Genomic DNA, 19,675 nt, shown 5'->3' with positions numbered 1-19,675 from the left:
AAACAACAAAAAAACAATTTGATATTTTGCTTTATAAGAAATACTCAAAGAGCAACAGAAATATGTTTTTTTTCACAAAGCTGCCTCATCACATAAGTAACAAACTATAAATTCTGATTACATCATCATACCTTCTTTCTTCTTGATTGGCCAAAGTGAATGTGAAATTGGTCAAAGCTAACCAAGACTTACATGCCATCTCATAGAGCATTCAAATCAACAACTAGTCCTTCATTTGGCCTGATTCTCAACCACTGCTTCTAATTAAGAGCCCCCCTTCCCCTCCCCCTCCACACACTCCTGTTCTCCCATTACCTCCAACCCCTTTCCTCCCCTCCCTCACTCACACCAAACCATAGTGCATTGAGAACAACCAGCAGGAACCGGGGAGCTGCAGGACAACCTCTGCCAAACCAGTCACACCAAACCTCTGCCTGCAAGCGGCTGCCAAACAACTACTCAGAGGAATCTGAGTAAGCTGGTTTACAGAGCAGAAAGTCTGCAGCAGTACCTCTGGTTGCTTTGGTTGCTGCCTCTTTCTTAGATATGCATAGATCTGATTGGTTGTCTCTCTTTGACTGGTTCAAGCGATTGGTTGCACCTGGTTGTTGTCACTTGTAGACCCCCCATTTCTTTGTCCTTCTATTTCTCTTGATCTATTTTCTCCTTTACCACTCTCTCCTCTTTTGACTTGTCTTCTAGTTTGAGTCTCTCCTCTTCACCATAGCCCCTGTCTCACCTTCTCCTAATCCCCACATGTGCAGCACTGTGCAGCACCCACCCCAACCTCCTCTTCTTCCACACCCCCTTATCCCTCCACTACTCACTCCACCTTGGCCATGGTTTGGCTGGGCCAGACCACTGGAGGGTGACCACACTCTCCCCTGCTTGTCCAGGATCTATCTGCATCAGGGACTGTGAAAGAAACCACACACTTTAAGTGTTGTGGCTTTGGGAGGAAAAAAAACAAACATTTGTTAAGCTTCTGCCAGTGTCAGCACTTTGGGTCGTACAATCTGACCGAATGATCTGCTTACAGTCCTCTCTGGTGGCAGGCTATTTCTCTAAATTAAACATTATCCAGATTATTAATACCTGCAGTCATTTTAGTGCCTCCCTTTGGCAATCCAGGCAGAAGCTAAGCAAATATGTTAGGCTGCCATTTCACACAGGGCTTTACTGCTGTCATGTCATGGCAACGCATACTACAGTGTATACAGCAAGCTATGGCTTCCTGTTGCCTTCCATTCCCACAGGAAGTGAAATTGGGAGGCAACAATGGGCCCCGTTAAACTCAGATTTGGAGTTCTGGGTCTAGTTGGGTATTAGACTATAAGCATTGGGACACTACTCTCAACCCAAGACAGACAATGTATCATCCCTTTTAAGTTTGTCCCAAAAATGACAGACCGGCAGGAGAAGCATGTCTGTGTAATTATGTATTGGGTGGACTGATAGTGAATTAAATGCGGTCTCATTCATACTAGATATCCAGAGTCTTTAAAGTGATGCAGTTGCTCATGAGCAGACATCAATACTTTGAGGCTCTGGATAGGATTTATGGATGTTGTCATTTATGTGATTAATATTTAAGGTCTAATTGTAAACTAAGGGATGGGAAATAGGCCTGTTGTTAAGATAATGTCATTTTTGGGGTTTGAGATTCAGGCACTTAGACTTTATTAGTTGTAATATGCCAATTCCCATATGAATAAGCTCATTCACTGGGTGTATGTGGTAAGTGAAATGATGTATGGCCCAGTAATGCAAACAGAAACAAACAGGGGACTTTGGTCCTGCTGTATCGAGATATTATAATGTCTATGTTCATTGATTGGGTTATCATCTATGTTTGAACTGAAAACAGAACAATTTGAGGTCAAAGCAATAAATAAATAAATAGGGAAGTACATAAATGGAGAGATGACAGCGTAGGAAAGAGATTCTGGAGAGTAAGAATGATAAGAACTTTCATAGCTGTTATAGCTGCTGGTTGAGTGTTGACAGCCTAATGCATCTCCGAGGCAAGTAGCATAGCTTAATTGAACGCATTGCACTGCTTAACATGCAATGATTACAAGCTGCTCCGACTCAGTATTTAGCTCTCTCTTTCTCTTACTGCTGCTTTGTGATCTTGTTCCTACTTGCATTGTACAGGAATGACAACATCTCTACACATCTGTACCTCGGTTTCAGTAAATCCTGAAGTAAAGTTTAGGTTAAACCAAAGATGATCAAATCATAATGATTAAACATATTAGGGGTTACATATGACTCTTAACTCTAATCACTGTGAGCAGAGGAGGTTGTTAAAGATTATGAGCATTGGTCTCCCATCTCTGCCATATTGTGTTGTAAAGAGTTGTCAGTGTCGGTACACTGACAGTGTAATTTTGCTAATTGCTCATTTGACGCACAAGATAGCAAAGCTTCCACCATTACCTCTATAGCTGCTACCTCTCTATCCACACATCCCTCTTTATTTATTTATGGATTCAAGCGATTCTTGAGATTGCACAATATCATGTAACACGCATGTACTTTTAACTGCCGATGCACATTTTGCATTTTTGAAAGCCATTTTCCCTCTTACTGAGAATGCTTTCCACACAGCATGGCCTAATTTTTTTTAATACTGAATTTTAGAAACAGTGCAAGTGTATCTCAGATTGAGCAAAGAGTCATTCTCTCAGTGAGTGCAATGCTAACACGATCGAGGAGAATAACAACTCTCAGTGTTTACATTTTGAAGGTCTATAAGCTTTGAAAAATTAGCATTTAAAGCATTTTTTATTTGACACAATATTTAAATTATTTGCCCTCTGTACATCACATGATGAATTTAGGATTTTGCATTCAACTCAAGTCAGCCTGTAAATGCTGTGCACACGCTGAGAGAATCCTGCTCTGCTGCTCCTCCCTGTTTGTTTGTAATGAGGAGGGAATATGGCTCCATAAAACCAGTCTGCCAAAAAAGTGCATGCTCAGCTGTCTGCCTGAGAGCTGCTGGTCGGCCTGCATAACACTTGTAGTGAGCAGATCACTATGTGCTGAGCTTATACTGGCCATGATTAAACCACAAGAAATCAGATTGGATTGCTAGATAGGCCTAGATGTTTGGGTGGTTGTGGGAATAATTAAACTTTAAAATATATATATTTTACTGCTATATAGTTAATATTTGACTTTGATATGGAAAAGGATAAGTTTAGAATATTGGCTGTCTAAGGTTGGGGTGGTAAGAATGGGCACTTCATAGTGGTATGGCAAACACTTTTTTCAGATATGTTTTTTACCTATCTTTTTAGCTTGCAAACATCTAGAATCATATCAACATCTACTTTACCCAAGTAGTATCAACTCTAGTTTTCATGTCTTTCTCAAACTCCCCCGCAACTAGCTTAGATAGAATATGAACAAGGGCATTTTTAAAACCACTGGGAGTCTGCATCTGTGTGCACATGCCTGAGTCTGTAGTTTCTGTTTGTGTGTATCTTTGCATCTGTCACATAGACAGCATATACAAATGGACAGTGTGCCTCCAGCCCCTCCCATTTAACAGAATGATGCCAAGGTTACCCTTGAAAGGTTATTGCAAATTTGCAGAGGTGGGCACAGTAAGACAAAGATGAACTGCCTTAACCATTAATCCGTCAACAAAGACAGTTACTCTGTTAACTAATAACTGAAATATAATGTTAACTGGTATTATTAATAACAACAAAAACATCAGCTTTTTGCAATGTCAATAGATTTAAAGGTTTCAGGAGGCCTTTTTCTGCTAATAAGGTGACCACAGTGCCGCAGGGGCCATATTCATCAACACAGCTGTTAATCATGTCATTTTATAACCCTTTATAGCGTCAAATAATGAATCAAAAAAGATGACTTGGGCTCACAATGGCATGATAATTACTATCATGACGAAACTTTGATTTTCATAGTTCACTTATCTGTTAAAGTAGAGGAGGCAGGGTTTATGACCTATTCTGCTGCCAGTTAACAGAGGGAGCTCTAAACCTTTGGCTTTACTTGAGACGAGGTATTCTGGTGTCTATCTTTTATACAGTCTATGGTCTATGCAACCTTTAAAACATTGGATCAAATTAAATGTTAAGAGTTCAGTTGCTTAAGTAACTCACAGTGATTGTAAGCAGAACTGAGTAGGGTTATTTCCTATAGGATTTATAGCAGCTGTCAGCAAATCTTTACTGATGTGTGCCACTTAGATACTGTTTACCACAGAGGTTTAGTGAATGTGTGTGTGAATGTGTGTGTGCAGGCACTTAAGCGGCTCTAGCTGCACGCTTCCAAAGATCAAAGAGCATTTCAGAGTCATATCAGTGCTGCTCTAATTAGACCGATACAGCTCTCCTTCCTATTCATACACTTCAGTATCTATATCACAGTGGTGAGCAGTGCTAATTTTCACCTACATTCAATCATAATAGGATTAAATTGCTCCTCTTAACACCACCTCTAACAATAGGCTAAATAGCTTAAATACGTGTAAAGCCATACCAGTATGCAGTGTCGTATTAGAGGGATGAAGTTGGATAAATGAGCTGTTTCTATCTCCTGGTTCTTACTCTGTCATGTCCTCTCTTTCCCGGTCTGGTCTAGGTGGTAGTCAACGCCTTGGTGGGTGCCATCCCTTCCATTATGAATGTGTTGCTGGTTTGCCTCATCTTTTGGCTGATTTTCAGTATCATGGGGGTCAACTTGTTTGCGGGAAAGTACTACTACTGTTTCAATGAGACTTCAGAGGAATACTTTCCCGTCGAAGAAGTCAACAACAAGACCCAGTGCGTGGCCCTCATGCAACAAAACTATACGGAGGTCAGGTGGAAGAATGTCAAGATCAACTTTGACAATGTGGGCGCTGGTTACCTGGCCCTGTTGCAAGTGGTGAGAGTGTCGCTCCTACTCTACTTTTTCTGACTCCATGTGATTCATGCTAACTTGGTTTGTTTTCTCATTTTTCAATGGACTTTTCAATTTATTTTTATTTCTGTGCTTCACCTGAGGGTCTGTTGTCGCTCTAAAACTCCTCTTGCTTTCAGTGTACTCTGACTCTTTCTATTGTTCATGTTCCTTGTGTGTATTTGTTATTCCTCCCTTTACTTTCTCCATCTACTTGTTTCTTTCCATGCACAAGCTCTACCACAGGATATGCATCACTTTCGGTTTGATTTTCAATGATTTCAGTTTGGAGTATACGCTGTATATGATTCGTTTTGGACTACTGCAAATGTATTAAGTCATCTTTCTCTTTTTGAAAGGCCACATTCAAAGGCTGGATGGACATTATGTATGCTGCTGTGGATTCAAGAAATGTACGTGCATCACTTGTTCAATATATTTTGTCATGCTCATTTATCTTAATCTTTGTCAGCCTGTGAACAAGCAGGTCTGGAAGGAAATGTTTGACATTTAGGAGAAGAAGAGCTTGTATATTAGCCAGCTAACAGCTAACTCAGTATTATGACTGCACAATAGATTTTAGACAAGGGTTTACTTCTCGTACAAAATTTTAATTTAGTACTGTACAAATAGACAAGTCTTGAGCAGGAAACTACACAGGGAATTAATAGAAATACTTTTTCCTTTTTTTTTTTTTTTTTTAGCTTTGAACAGATCCTGGTTATCTATTACCTCCTCTTTTTTCCCTGCATTTGCATGAAGCTAATTTAATCTGCAGCTGACGGAAGCCTAATATTCGTAGAGAAAAGATATTCATCTTTTATCTTAAATCTGTACAAGAATGAAACCATGTGTTTATACAGAAATGGTTCTCTTTTATTTTGTTAATGAAACCCAACATGAACTTTAACATTGTGCCTCCCTTCAAGGTGGAAGACCAGCCTGACTATGAAGTCAACATCTACATGTACATCTATTTTGTTGTATTCATCATATTCGGCTCCTTCTTCACCCTGAACCTCTTCATTGGTGTGATCATTGATAACTTCAACCAGCAAAAGAAAAAGATAAGTCCTCCAATCTACTATTTTGCTTAAGGGTTTTGATTTTCAAATGTCAGAATATGATTGTAACCAAATCTCTGTTCATCTCTTTACTTTGGAGGTCAGGATATCTTCATGACAGAAGAACAGAAAAAGTATTACAATGCCATGAAAAAACTGGGCTCTAAAAAGCCACAAAAACCGATTCCTCGACCACAGGTAGGTTTTATTTCACAATGTATTTCACATCATGCGACATATATGGTGCCTTTGATTGAACCGTCAGTAAATCTTGTGTCTTCTCCCGTCATAGAACAAGGTCCAGGGCATGGTGTTTGACTTTGTGACGCAGCAAGTCTTTGACATCTCCATCATGATACTCATCTGCCTCAACATGGTCACCATGATGGTGGAAACAGACGATCAGTCGGATGAAACGGAGAACGTCCTCTACTGGGTCAACTTCATCTTCATTGTAGTCTTCACCACCGAGTTCCTGCTGAAGCTCTTTGCCCTCCGCCACTATTACTTCACCAATGGCTGGAACATCTTTGACGTGGTCGTGGTCATCCTTTCTATTGTTGGTGAGTGAGGGAGGGTGAGGAAATGGAGCAAAAATGGAGTAACTCGAGAAGATATCCCCTCTAGAAGTCTCTTTTGTCTGATTGTGTTCTCTTTTTTTCTTATTTCTTTCCCCTCTAACTTTCTCTCAGGCATGTTTCTGGCTGACCTGATAGAAAAGTACTTTGTGTCACCGACCTTGTTCAGGGTGATCCGGCTGGCTCGTATTGGTCGTATCCTCCGCCTGATCAAAGGTGCTAAAGGCATACGGACTTTACTATTTGCTCTGATGATGTCACTGCCTGCCTTGTTCAACATCGGTTTACTGCTCTTCCTGGTCATGTTTATCTTCTCCATCTTTGGTATGTCTAACTTTGGCTACGTAAAACATGGAGCGGGAATTGACGACCTCTACAACTTTGAGACCTTTGGCAACAGCATGATAATTCTGTTCATGATCACCACGTCAGCTGGATGGGATGGCTTGCTACTGCCAATCCTCAACTACCCACCTGACTGCAACCCTAATTTTGAGAACCCTGGTACAACTGTGAAGGGCGACTGTGGCAACCCATCAGTAGGAATCTTCTTTTTTGTCATGTACATCATCATTTCTTTCCTGATTGTCGTCAACATGTACATTGCCATCATCCTGGAGAACTTCAGTGTGGCCACAGAGGAAAGTGCTGATCCATTGAGTGAGGATGACTTCGAGACCTTCTATGAGATCTGGGAGAAGTTCGACCCCACAGCCTCTCAGTTCATCACTTTTGCCAAACTGTCGGACTTTGCTGACACACTGGAGCATCCACTTCGTGTGCCAAAGCCCAACACTATAGAACTAATTGCCATGGACCTGCCCATGGTGAGTGGTGATCGCATTCACTGCCTCGACATCCTGTTTGCCTTCACAAAGCGAGTGCTGGGTGACAGTGGTGAGTTGGACATGCTGAGGCAACAGATGGAGGAGCGTTTTGTGGCAGCCAACCCCTCCAAGGTGTCTTATGAACCCATCACCACCACTCTCCGCCGCAAACAGGAGGATGTCTCTGCCAGAACTATCCAGAATGCCTACCGTGCACACCTCATCAGGCGAGGCATCATCTTCAAGCGCCACTTTGCTAACAATAGGCTTGAGAACGGAGGGACCAACCAAGAGAAGAAGGGGAGCACACCATCCACTGCCTCTCTCCCCTCTTATGACAGCGTGACCAAACCCGACAAGGAGAAGCAGGACGACAACAAGGAAGAGTGGGCCAGGAAAGAGAAGGACAAAAACCAAAAAGATGAGTGGGAATCTAAGTGTTAGGATTCAGTGACTCAAAATCCAATGAAACAGTGAGATGAGACTCTGAGCCCAAACCCAACAAATGTAGAAAGTGATCATTTGCAAGAATCATGAAACAAACAAAACAAAAACATACAAAAAAAATGTTTACAGACTCAAACACTACTGAGGCAATGTGGTTTTTTTTATGTCGTCAAAGAGAGCTGAACCAAACACAATCAGTTTACCACGGAAGTTTGCTGCATAGTGACCAAGTTATTAGAAATGAAAAACAAATAACAAAAAAAAAAAAAAACACACACAAAAAAAAACAATGACTCACAATGTGATGGCAAATGACACACATTTCTTTTGGGACCAACTTCCAAGGCACAGGAATCTCTGCTGATGATTGGAGAATTGCAAAATCCCTGCCACCACCTTGCGTGGACCCCTGCAGCAAAGCTCCAATGCTGCCGGACCGGATCGTACAGATCCCACTAGAACTGTATAAGCAGTCTAAAGGAGCGCCTGTAACTCTGCGTTTACCATCTTCAACAAGAAGAAAACAATAATCTACCAAGCAAGTTTACCTAGGAAAGGAACACTAACAAGGGAGGGGGGGAAACAAGAACAGTAGACAAATATTTTTTGTTTGTTTGTGCTGAGTGTACTTGCATCTTTACATTATTTGAGCAGCAAAAAAAAAACATTTAGCCCATGTCACTAGTCTTTTCATCTCCTCTTTGTTATACTGACATTGAAAAAAGACGTTTTCTACATGGACTTTCACACTGACCGGGTAGGGGTCATTAGTCATTGTTTTGACTTGGGCTGAAGGAGACTCGCTCAGACCGAGTTCAAGATAAATAACAATTATTGTGCTCGTTCAGTGCATAGAAATGACTTGCATGAAGGCATGTTTTGATCAGGAATCATGCATGAGTAATCATAGTCCACAAGACACTTATTCTCAGACCACTGCAGTGGCTTGATTATAGTTTGAGGTTGTCCACTGGGGAAAGTACGGGAACTATAAGTGAAGATTTTAGATAGTTATACATTGAATATTGGGTGAATCGTATTAGTATGATCCTGCCCTTCACTAATTATGCTTTTTAACTGACAGACTTTTTTCAGTCAACCCTTCATTGAGATTTCAGTTGAAGGATGTAAGCACTCAGAGGCAAAGTCTCAGCTGGGTCAGCCAACAACACAAACAAAAAAATCGTTTTTTGCTGCTCTGAATGTTAGAAGTGTAAAGAGAGTGTGGAGTGTTTGAGTGTTACTAAGCAGATTATCCTCATGTTGAGGTTGCACAGATTTGGAGGACAAAAAACAGTTGTCCTGATCAAAATCTGGGGCTTTCATAACTTTGTTTACTTACATCCATCATATTGTCATTTTTCTAAATTGCCTGTGGTCCCTGTTATGGCAATGAGGGCAGGTGATAGTTCATGCCAAGGAATTCATATCCGGCACCCGAAAAGTCTGGTGTGCTTGTGCATTACACGGTAACACCTCTACTGCTGTAGTACCTGGAGAAGGGTCAGAGATGTGGTTATAGTTTAGATTCTTTTTTCTTTTTTTTTTTTTACACAATTTGTGTTATTTTTGGGCTAGTGGAAGAACTGAAACTCCATAGAAGTAGAAACATTGGACAGCTTTTTTATCAATTTATTCATTTCAAATTCCTCTTTTGTACTCTGTCAGACGAACATCAGAATTACCCAGTGAATGATGTCTTAGGTAGTGCTTTTTTGGACAATTTGAGTTGCCAGCTTTAGAAAAAAGCCTTGAAGTCCTTCTCTGATGTCCTTGTGGTGCAATCATTCTCAGAAAAGGCTTTGATCAGTGAGAGTTGACACTGACCGTCTGACAGCAAAATTAGCAGAGAATTATCACAAGGACATGCCTTGTCGTGCCTCGCATGTATGGAATGGACATGAAGGGCTCGCAGTTTTGGGAACTTGATAAATGAAATGGATTTTGTCTGATGTTTCAGGGAGGTGGATGGCTGATGAATAACACAATATAAACGTGGACCAATAAATAAGTAGAGCCCCTCCCTTCAGGGTTTTAGACTGACTGCCATGAGAACAAGAGAGAAATTGAAGAGCAGAAGAGGAGAGAAGTGCTTTGGTCTGAGTCAGAGTGCTGAAAGTCCCATGTTTGTCAGTGTATCATTGTGCTTTTGTGGGAAACCTCTTGAACACTGTGTGGTGTTGGACCCAGCCTTGCACCATCTTTTCACATACTTGCAGGCTTTCAAGTACTACCACCTGCTTCAAAAAATAATTAACCAGAGATTGAGGTAGAAACGTGAACACTTGACCAGATTAAACATCAGCAGGCCTCACATTGACGCAGCTATGTTGTATAATAAGCTTTGTGGGTGTTTTTCATAATAAAAAACTGAGGCTTTGTCAAGTGGTAGACAAGACACAACTGCCTCTTTGTGTGCTCCTGCCATTTTTTTTCTACAGAGGAGTGATGGTCCTATTTGTAAGCGGATGACTGGACAAACAATCTGGCATCCATCTTCACACCACTAATGCCATTTGGTGTGTTTAACACTGCCTGTACCAGAACCCCCTGTCTGTAACAATAACTGAGGTCTGTTTACAATATGAGGTCTCCGAATCAGTTTGGCTGCTGCACACTGAAACCAAATACATTCCCAATGAAAACCACAGCAGGAGTGAGTAATGTCATTCAATTTACCCATGTTCATCTTGGATGTAATGTTTTAGAATGATACATTTACACTTGGAAAAAAAAAACAAGCAAAAAAAAGACAAAAAAGAAAACACAAAAACAGATATATGTACAGTGCAGGCTATGATGTAAATGGCACAATCGCTGAAAAAGAACAAACTTTTTGAGAGAAACTATAAATAGTGTATTATATTTTATTTTATCGGCATGCTTTGTTGTGTTTTTTTGTAAATACGGAATTTTAAAAATGTTACTACTAATAATCAAAAAAATGAATAATAATAATATAGAATGGCTTCCAGCTATGCCCTTTGTCACATTTGTTACCTTTTGGATTTTTTGAGACACTTTTCACTTTGTTGACGGAAAATGAATGAAATATAGATATTATATAATACAAAAGATATATACATGTAAACATATATGTCTATATGTATATACATAAAACAGAAGAACACTGTCACATTTGATTTATGTGCAACACGTTCAGTAGATGTCTGAATACTGGTTGTTTCCAACATCCTTCTATGTTGGGGAATAGCTCATGTGCTATGTTACTGGAGCTGCTTGCCATGGATTGTAGCCTGATTATGAAAGGATAATGTTACCAGCACATTTCTCACTAACTGTCATATCTGTCACCTTCACTGAGTATCCAGGACACACCCACAGTCACGGACACAAATACACACACACACATAGGTGACTCTCCTCACTACCCACCTACTGTACCAGTGATCTCTTCCCCGAGGACGTCAGCTGGTGTGACTGACTTCCTCACCCATCCTGAGATGGCACCCACCCCAGGGCCTTTTCTTTCCCATACCCACACATCAGTGCCATTACAGTTCAACTTGCATACAATCATGTACTGGCTTTTTGTCCTCACAATTTCTTACGTTGAATGGTTGGTTTCTAGTGTTCCACTCAATGGCATGTGCCTTTTTTCTGCTTTTTCTGCGAATTTGGATGTTGATGCCACACTGAAAACAACAAAAGAGCAAAAAAAAAAAACAACAACAACAAAAAAAAAAAAAAAGAAACAAAAAATATGTTTCCAAACTGTGGAGGGTGGGGGTTTCGGGGGGTGAGCACAATATTAATCAGGGATGATGAGTCAGAAATACTGCCAGAGGATCATCCAGACAACCCACTTCATCGTAATATTCAACAGTGTGTGATGTTAACAGAAAAACAGCTAACTCAAAAATGTCCTGTTCTTAGTGCTATGTGTGTCACCCACTTGGCTTGTGAAAAGCAGCTTGCCTTCTATATTTCTGTTTGATTTCTTCAATACTTTCTGTTTCCATCTGAAATTTATTTTTGTATCAATATTTGATTATGGGAATCATTCTTTTTTTTTTTTTTAGCATGGTTTATTATGGGCGTTTTTTCTTTTTCGCTGACAAATTTTAAAGTGCTTTTCAAACTGTTGTTATCATTTGACACCGTGATAAAAGAGGATATACAGTACATAATGATGGTGTGTTGCACAACCACTTGGACTTTGGTAAGAATATATGAAAGATTGTCTTCATTTGAGCACGAACCTTTTTATTACCAATAAAGCAGCCTTCCAGTTACAACATGTGTATTGTGTTTTTTTTCTTGTGATGAAATGTTTACTTTTGCTAACTTTAGAGATGTTTCTCCTGTTTTGAAAGAGACTTAGAGACTGCAGAGCCTCCCCTTCCTCCAGGCTTATTCCACATTCTTTGTGTCTACTTTAAGTAAGTGGTCACCATTTTGCGTGGATCATTTTACTTTTGTCTTGCTGTGTGTGGATTCACAAAACATCCTGTGAAATGGAGCTGAGTGGTGTTGTGGTAACAGGGTTGTGAAAGGCAGCCTTTCAAATCTAATGGACTTATTGAATTTGTTAAGAGCCCTGTGTTAACATCCTCCTCGCAGGCACAAGATGGACTATAGTCCCATTATTATGCAGTCCATCTGCATTTGGATGCTCCTGTTTGTGGTCCACCATAAAGTAAATAGCCCATAGGTATGATATTACATTCACCACCCCTATAACCTCATGAGAACAGAGCTAAAACAGCAATGTGGGGAGAATATTGATTTGTGTATGATTCTCTCATTGCTTTACAGATGGGCAAGGAGGGTAGGAAACCCTATTTAGTTTTCAGGAGCTTGAATATGTAAATGATGCATGGGGTTGTCCTCAGACAGTACTGTCACAGAATAAATGAAAAATGTGGTATCCCTGGCTCCTTTCCTTCCCTGAAGTCGCATGGACTTGCAGCAACTCCTTCCTACCTTGCTCTTTCTCCTTCTCCCATATTATTTTTATTTTGTAATTTCTAAGTTCCACTGCCTCAATGTGTCAGTGAAATATCATCTACACATTTAAGCAGTGCAAACCAGCATCTTATTGACTATCGACCTCCTCCCTCCCTCCCTCCAACTCGTTTCACTGGCATGCTCCAGGATGGTTGTGTGAGAGTGCAGTGCAATGGAGGGTGGGGGTAGGGGGTGTGGAATAAGGAAAAGAGATGGGGAAGGGAGGTGGTGGAGCACTGCAGTGCAGATAAATTAATGCAGCAGTCGAGGCTGAGTCAGCAGCACACTCCCAGTTTGGCCTGGTGCCTCCATTCGCGGCTGATGGAGGCACACAGAACGGCTCCCACGCTTTAAAAAGAAAGAAAGAAGAAGAAAATCGAAATTCCTCCCTGAAATCAGGCTCGATCAGGCTCGTTAACGACTTTTCACAAGGGTAAAGCCGAACGGGCCACTGGTGCTGTTCCGTGCTCGACAGAGGAGCTGTCCGTGGTGCTGGAGGTGGTACCGGGAGGAACGAACATCCTCCGCCAGCCTCTGAGGCTTCTCAGGCGGGGTCAGTTGGAAAGAGCCCAGCGCTGGGTTTGCATGTAGCAGAATGTCTTTAGTGTGCTGAGGAGCTCGACCCAATTCGAAACAGCCACACCTACACTCCTCCTCTTCCTCCTCCTCTGTGCTCGCTTTCTCTCATCCTACTCCCCTTCCTCTGAAATATGTTACCACATACCATGTGGTTTCTCTGTGTGTGTCGACCTGAACGTGTCTAAATATAATCATTTAAGGCGTTACAGTATTTTCTTTGACATGTCTTTTGACAATCAGGGCGGGATATGACTTAATAAGGCACTTAGTGACAGAATATAAGAAAAGTCATTTCATCATAGCTTTAATTTCAAAGGACTCTCATCATGGCTTAACAGTGCTTGGATTATATTCCTCGTTTCTGCCCCATGTTATCTCTTTATGTCTCCGTTTGCTGCAGACTGCTGCTAAATGTCACACAGGCAGTAAGTGTGAATAGCCAGCAGTGAAAGGGGGTTTCCTTCTGTTTGATCCCCACCCCATCACCACAGCTGCACCCTCATAAAGTTTCTCAATGAGAAATGAGGTTGCCACGTGATACCCCAGGTCTATTCCCAACACACTGATACACAGAAAACCTACACCTCTACCACCAATTATAGTCTACAGTTTTTCTCATCCTACCTCAAACCAACCCCTTCCACCACTTGATGTTAAGTCCATTAATTATTGTATATTCTGCCTGCCTCATTGCATAACCTTATTGTGCAACAATGTAAATGTGTGTGAACAGAGTGCATGCTATGTATAGTTAGCTCTGCAAAAAGAAAACAAATCAGATGCCTTCACACCCACACACTGCCTTTTCTTTTTAAATGGTTTCCAAAATCAGCCTGTGCTTAGCCTGAGCTGTTTTGCTGCCCTCTTTCAATTTGCCGAACAACAGCACCCTCCTCTGGACAGCCTTGTGTATGTTTTCTATGTAAACAGATCCCTAGATACTGCCTTCTCTATTCATTTCCGTTGAATATCATTGCAGCCGCCTTTCAGTAGTACCCAATGCCAATAGAAAAGCACTGCCACTTTAAAAGATTTTATTCTAAAATACATTTGCGTGCATAAGAACATCAGTGGTATACAGTTCAATTCAAAATGCATTCAGAAAATATTCCAGTCTTTATTAGTTATCTGAAGTTAATTTCCATGTCTTATCATGCTTTACTCATATTGTAGAGAAAAACTAAGTAAAACATTGAAATGATCCAACATGGAGTCTCATTGTGATGTGGGTATCATTATTAACAGTAACACTGCAGATGGACTGTAGTTGAACACTTTGTTAATTGCTCATAGCTCCTAAGAACACCATAAACAACTGACAAATATTTTTGGATTGAAAAAATCCATCTTCTTTTAATGCGGTTGGATGACATGAGGCTTGGGTACATCACATGTGGTTATCTCCTCGCTGTTTTAAATATGTGCCGCAATCTGGACCAGGTCTTCCCGACATCTGTGAATAAAATGTTAGGGATGGAAGTCAAATAACAGAAAGATCGATCCAATCAAATGCACTGGCATAACATATGCACTATTTTAAAATGTATTTAATATCAACAGAGATGTTGGCAAAAGTTTGTATATTTGACAAATATATGCTGTCTTTGGATAGTTGTTGCTCCCTTAATTCTATTTATTTCTCTGCAATCTGTTGGGAGAGACATTGTTTTGTTCTCCTCTCACAATCAACCCTCTCACACTATCACAATAGAAGTAAAATAGACATAAATGTTCTTTATTAGCTCACCCTTCTTGTTTGGTTTTGGCCAGCCACTCCACAAAATCTTTAGCTTTAAACCTGTCGAGATAATGGGTGAAGTCGCTGGTGAATGTCCCATCGGAATGCCTTTTGAGGTTTCGGATTATGTTTTTTCCTTGCATCTGGTTTGAATGCCACCTAAGAGAAAGGAGAGAAAGGATTGTCGATTAGTTACGGTTTTGGAATTCATGGCCTAATTTGAGATTTGAAGTTCATATTTTAAAACAGACATCAAACATTTATGAGAGGCTTCAGTAAATGTATACACACAAGGCACATTTAATCAAGCTTTCATTTATATTACATTTATAATGTATTCTTATGACTCAATTATACTAGATGATATAAATGGTTGGCCAGCCAGCATCCAATAAATCAGAGAGAGACTTTATAAATACCTTGCTGGTCTTGCTTTATCCACAACTGAGAAACTGCTGGAACAGAGAAACAGGACCAAAAAACACCACAGGAGCATAGTCATCCTCAGGTCACCTAGTAAACACATTACCAAAATACAACCCCTGTTTACCACATTGCTTTAAAAAGAAAAAAACATTGAAATAGGTTTAGTTTTGAATGAGTAAACTCACCTTTCAGAACTTCAACTTGTGTCCTCTGAAGTAATGTGAATGCTTTTCCGGAGCACATACAGTGTAATATTGATGAAGCTGCGGAGGAACCTCTCTACGCTTTAAAACAAGACCTTAAAGGTACACTGAAAGTGGACAAAATAGCAAGGAACGATTATGTGCAACACTTTATAAAGTGAGCAGGTGTCCCAGTCTGACATATAGGTCACATCCTGACAAGATTCTTCCTCATTATTGTGGTCTGGATCATAGATTATCTGAACCAGACTGGCATGTGCTCTCCCTGCACAGGTCAAAGGTCAAAGTCAGCGCAATCTTTCTCAGACAGTAGCAGGTGTGAAAAAATATTGTTTGGCTCTCTGACGTCAAGAACATGACTTCTAGCGCGCCTTGTTCCCTTCTTTTATTTTTGAATGAAAAGGAGTTGAGAGTATTCAGCTGCAATTTTGCAGGGTTCTATGTGGATACTTATATAAAAATAAGTTCTGCCTTTGCAACATATTGGAGTAAAAGCATAAAATAGTGAAAATTGTAAATCAGGTCTTTATTCTTCAATCATCTTTCTCTTGGTTTCTACAGACATTTAAAAACAACAACATAATCATGAAGTTCCACAAATATGTTTAATTGTGCAAACTACATTTTATTTGTTGTGTTGGTCACAGTTAGAAATTCTTCTTTCTCAACCAGACTTTTGCTCTCAACTCTGAGGCTGGTGAGGTTTCAGTTCTCTCAGTGTTGCGTGCAGCAAGTCCCACTGGTAACATCTCTGAACAGCAGTACTGAGCACTCATTTCCCAAGCTACCTTTAATGGACTTCTAAGACTCATAGAGTGTATGTATGAATCGTCTATGCTTCAATGTTGTCTTTATTGTCAAACGTTTTGTTGTGTTAAGAAAATAATAAACTTCGCTGTGAAAGTCAGCTGTACCTCAGGCCTACTCATTTTTGCCAACTTAACCTAACTATGATGTTTACCTTAGTGTACCAGTGCTCTGACTTTTCTAACCTGTTTTATCATTACTTTTTATGATGTCCCTTTATTTGTACAATAAATACGTACTCTAATGACCCCCAAAAAACAAAAACAAGAGGGTTTGTGTAATTTGCTTTTAACTGTGTCCCCTATTTTGCCAAAACTCATGTCTTCCATCCTTTACCTGCTGCGCCCCAAAATAAACAGTTGTTTAAGCAAATTTACTTTACTAAATTATAACATTTAATCTTAACAATTTACTTGGTTAGAGCAAATAAGAAGAACTGGCAGTGTACCCTAAGTGGTGATGAAAAAATAAGCCAATGTGGAAGTGCAAAAAAACTGCAGTACATCAGGTGTGCACTTGATACTGCTAGCAAGAGCCCCTGAAGCCAAATGCAAACTCATTCAAAAGAGCAGAATTAAACATGTTTGGTCTGAATAGCTAATTTCTTAATTGCCACTCACTTTGAATTACTAATCCTGATTTTATGAAGGATAAAAGTTATTCATAATAAACAGCGTGGCTGATCTGACTGATGGGCAGAGATCCAGCTCATTGCCTGTCACTAGGTCAGTACTTCTGTGTGAGGAGTCCCCCCTGGGGGGGGAAAGATACATTACAGGGGGGATGCATGTGGCCTGGGTGATCATGTTGTGTTGTGTTTTCCCCCTAGGTTCCTTGCCCAGGTATATAAGAGTTGCCCAGCATGCATCTGGTGCAATGCAATGTCTGTTATACAAAACTTCAAATTCCATTCTTTTGTTCTGTTTTGTGCAGCTGATGTGATTCTGCTCTTTCTTGGTTTTTGCTACGTCTTGATAACAAACCTCTCCACACAAGGCTCACCTGTTGTGATAATGTAGTCATTTTAAAATTGTAACTGTCTGACCCCTCTTAAAACTAAAACAAGAGACCAGTAAAAAAAAGGTCATGTTTTTGCTGCATGACCTTGTGTCACAGAAATTACTAACATTCTGAATGAAGTGTTAATTTTCACACTGTTTAATTCTTACAAGTTGCATAAAAAAACAAAATATATCAACTATAGGCCTACATATTTAGAATCTTGTGTAAAGAAACGTTTTAAATGAAGGGTGCTGTGTTATCTGTTCCGCCTGTAGGTGGCCATAAAGTGCTGTATAGTGGCGCTATAGGCCTATAAGGTGGTGTAGTGTCTCCTTTGGCAGAAGCTGGATCCATTGTTCTCTACCTTTGCTCTTCACCTGAGACATATTACATCCCACTTCTGTTAGACACACAACAACAGAGTCTACGTATATTTTTAGATAGAGTCAAGGACGTAACTGAGAAAGAAAAACGGTAACCAAAACATTTTAATAAAGATGAAAAAGGCCAAAATAGGCTAAACAAATAATTTGTTATACATTTTACTTTTGAGTTTAATATGATTGGGGGAGAATGTTTTTATATCAAACTTGTGATACATGTTTAAGATTCAGTGCTCTTTGATAATGTTGCACAATTCACCTTGCTAAACAACCTAACATTTTAGAGATACTGTGGTAGTTTGTGTTAAAAGTTGGCTTTGCTATTTCTTTGCTAATTCAAGATGATGCACATGAGGTTCACTGTGGCCCTGTTGTGAGAACAGCTAGTCAGCAACAATTTACGGCTCTCAACAATACTTGCTATTTGCTAGTGACAACATTTTCCACATTGTACCAAAGTGTAAAGTTAACAGCTGTAGTGTCAGGGTTATTTCTAATGGTGTAGGTTAGTTACATTTCGATATCGATAGGATGACCCAGCCAGTAAAGTAAATAACTGAAAGCTTTGGCAGCTGTCCGTAAAGTTTTGAATAATCAAATTAATGGTTTGAATGAATCTCTAAACAAGTTGGAGTTGATGGTCATGCAGGACAGGCTTTAAATTCTTCATAATGTCTGAGTCTCACAGCTAGGCATTTCTCAAAAATATTGTTTTCTCTTTCAAAAAGTTTAGTATCATATTATTAAATTAATGCAACTTTGCTTACAAAGTGTTAAAGGTAAATGACCTTTAGACCTTTAGATCTGCAGTCTGTGAAGGGGTACAAACTGAGGTGAAAGTTATTTCCGTTGTTTCAATGGACAGGTCAGGATCAAGGGTCAGGATGTACAGCAGAATACAGAACCTGGAATCCTCTCAAGCCACCAGGAGCTTCACTCAAACTAATCCTACTATAAGTACAGTGCAAGGACTAATTAAAGCCTGGTTCAGTTTATCCAGTTAAAAGACAAAATCATGCACCAAATGTATTTGAATTGTTTTGTAAATGACCAGCTCTGGCTTCTTACATAGGGGTGAGGGCATTTGCTACAGCTGATGACTCATCTGCATGATGACCTTGATCATCTCAATATTTTTTATTTTTGCATGCAGTGGCCTAAACCTTAAAGTTGAACTTAAATGCTGTTCACATCCTGCCAAAACATCTACAGTCAAACATACAGTCAATGCTGTCTGTTGAAAAACACCAACAACTTAACAGTGCAATACGCTGCAGACATTTAATAGTATTCTTACATAAGACAGTCCCCCCTGTTTCTTATCAATGGCATGACTTCTTATGTATTTGAGTCCTGGGGTCCTGTTGAAAAAGCTTAGTTTGTTTTTTTGGTAAGATGCTCCTAACTGAGTGAAATGACCCAGACGAGTTACGTAAGTGTCAGCCATGACAACAGCTGTTCAAATTCTCTAGAATAGATGTTTAAGCCATTCACACAGGTACACTGGCATTTGTATGCGTTGCCCTTGAGTCAGCTTTATAAAAGTATAAAAGATAAGAAAAACATGATTAGAAAGAATAAGAAATATGCAATATAATATTATTGCACTTAATTGAATTGCAGCTATGTGTCATAGTTGATTTTACACTTTGTTACTTAGTGTTGTGCTAACTGTCCATCATGCAGGTGAGATGGGGGGGGGGGGCACAGTGATTCATTTCCACCTT

The 19,675-nt window shown here is 39.9% G+C and overlaps 1 protein-coding gene and 1 long non-coding RNA gene across 6 annotated transcripts in view; one reads left to right on the top strand and one right to left on the bottom strand.

The window, feature by feature from the left end:
* The window catches only part of scn8aa (sodium channel, voltage gated, type VIII, alpha subunit a), a 44,719-nt gene extending 32,621 nt beyond the window's left edge, over positions 1-12,098 (top strand). For all 5 annotated transcript variants that reach the window (XM_065961418.1, XM_065961416.1, XM_065961414.1 and 2 more), the window contains 6 exons: positions 4,624-4,908; positions 5,283-5,336; positions 5,853-5,990; positions 6,081-6,185; positions 6,280-6,550; positions 6,680-12,098. In XM_065961418.1, the coding sequence (XP_065817490.1) occupies positions 4,624-4,908; positions 5,283-5,336; positions 5,853-5,990; positions 6,081-6,185; positions 6,280-6,550; positions 6,680-7,836 (2,010 nt within the window). In that variant the 3' untranslated portion in view covers positions 7,837-12,098. The remainder of the gene's footprint in view (positions 1-4,623; positions 4,909-5,282; positions 5,337-5,852; positions 5,991-6,080; positions 6,186-6,279; positions 6,551-6,679) is intronic.
* Positions 12,099-14,169: 2,071 nt separating this feature from the next.
* LOC136181102 (uncharacterized) lies at positions 14,170-16,651 on the bottom strand. Its single transcript, XR_010667531.1, has 4 exons — positions 15,739-16,651; positions 15,547-15,640; positions 15,137-15,286; positions 14,170-14,842 (listed from the first exon to the last, which is right to left on the bottom strand). It is a non-coding gene; the product is annotated as an uncharacterized lncRNA (long non-coding RNA).
* Positions 16,652-19,675: the final 3,024 nt, after the last annotated feature.

Source organism: Labrus bergylta, chromosome 12, assembly GCF_963930695.1.
Source record: "Labrus bergylta chromosome 12, fLabBer1.1, whole genome shotgun sequence".
In the NCBI taxonomy this organism is placed as follows: Eukaryota; Metazoa; Chordata; class Actinopteri; order Labriformes; family Labridae; genus Labrus; species Labrus bergylta.
The sequence above is the reverse complement of the archived record's forward strand: the minus strand, read 5'-3'. Positions and strand labels throughout refer to the sequence as shown.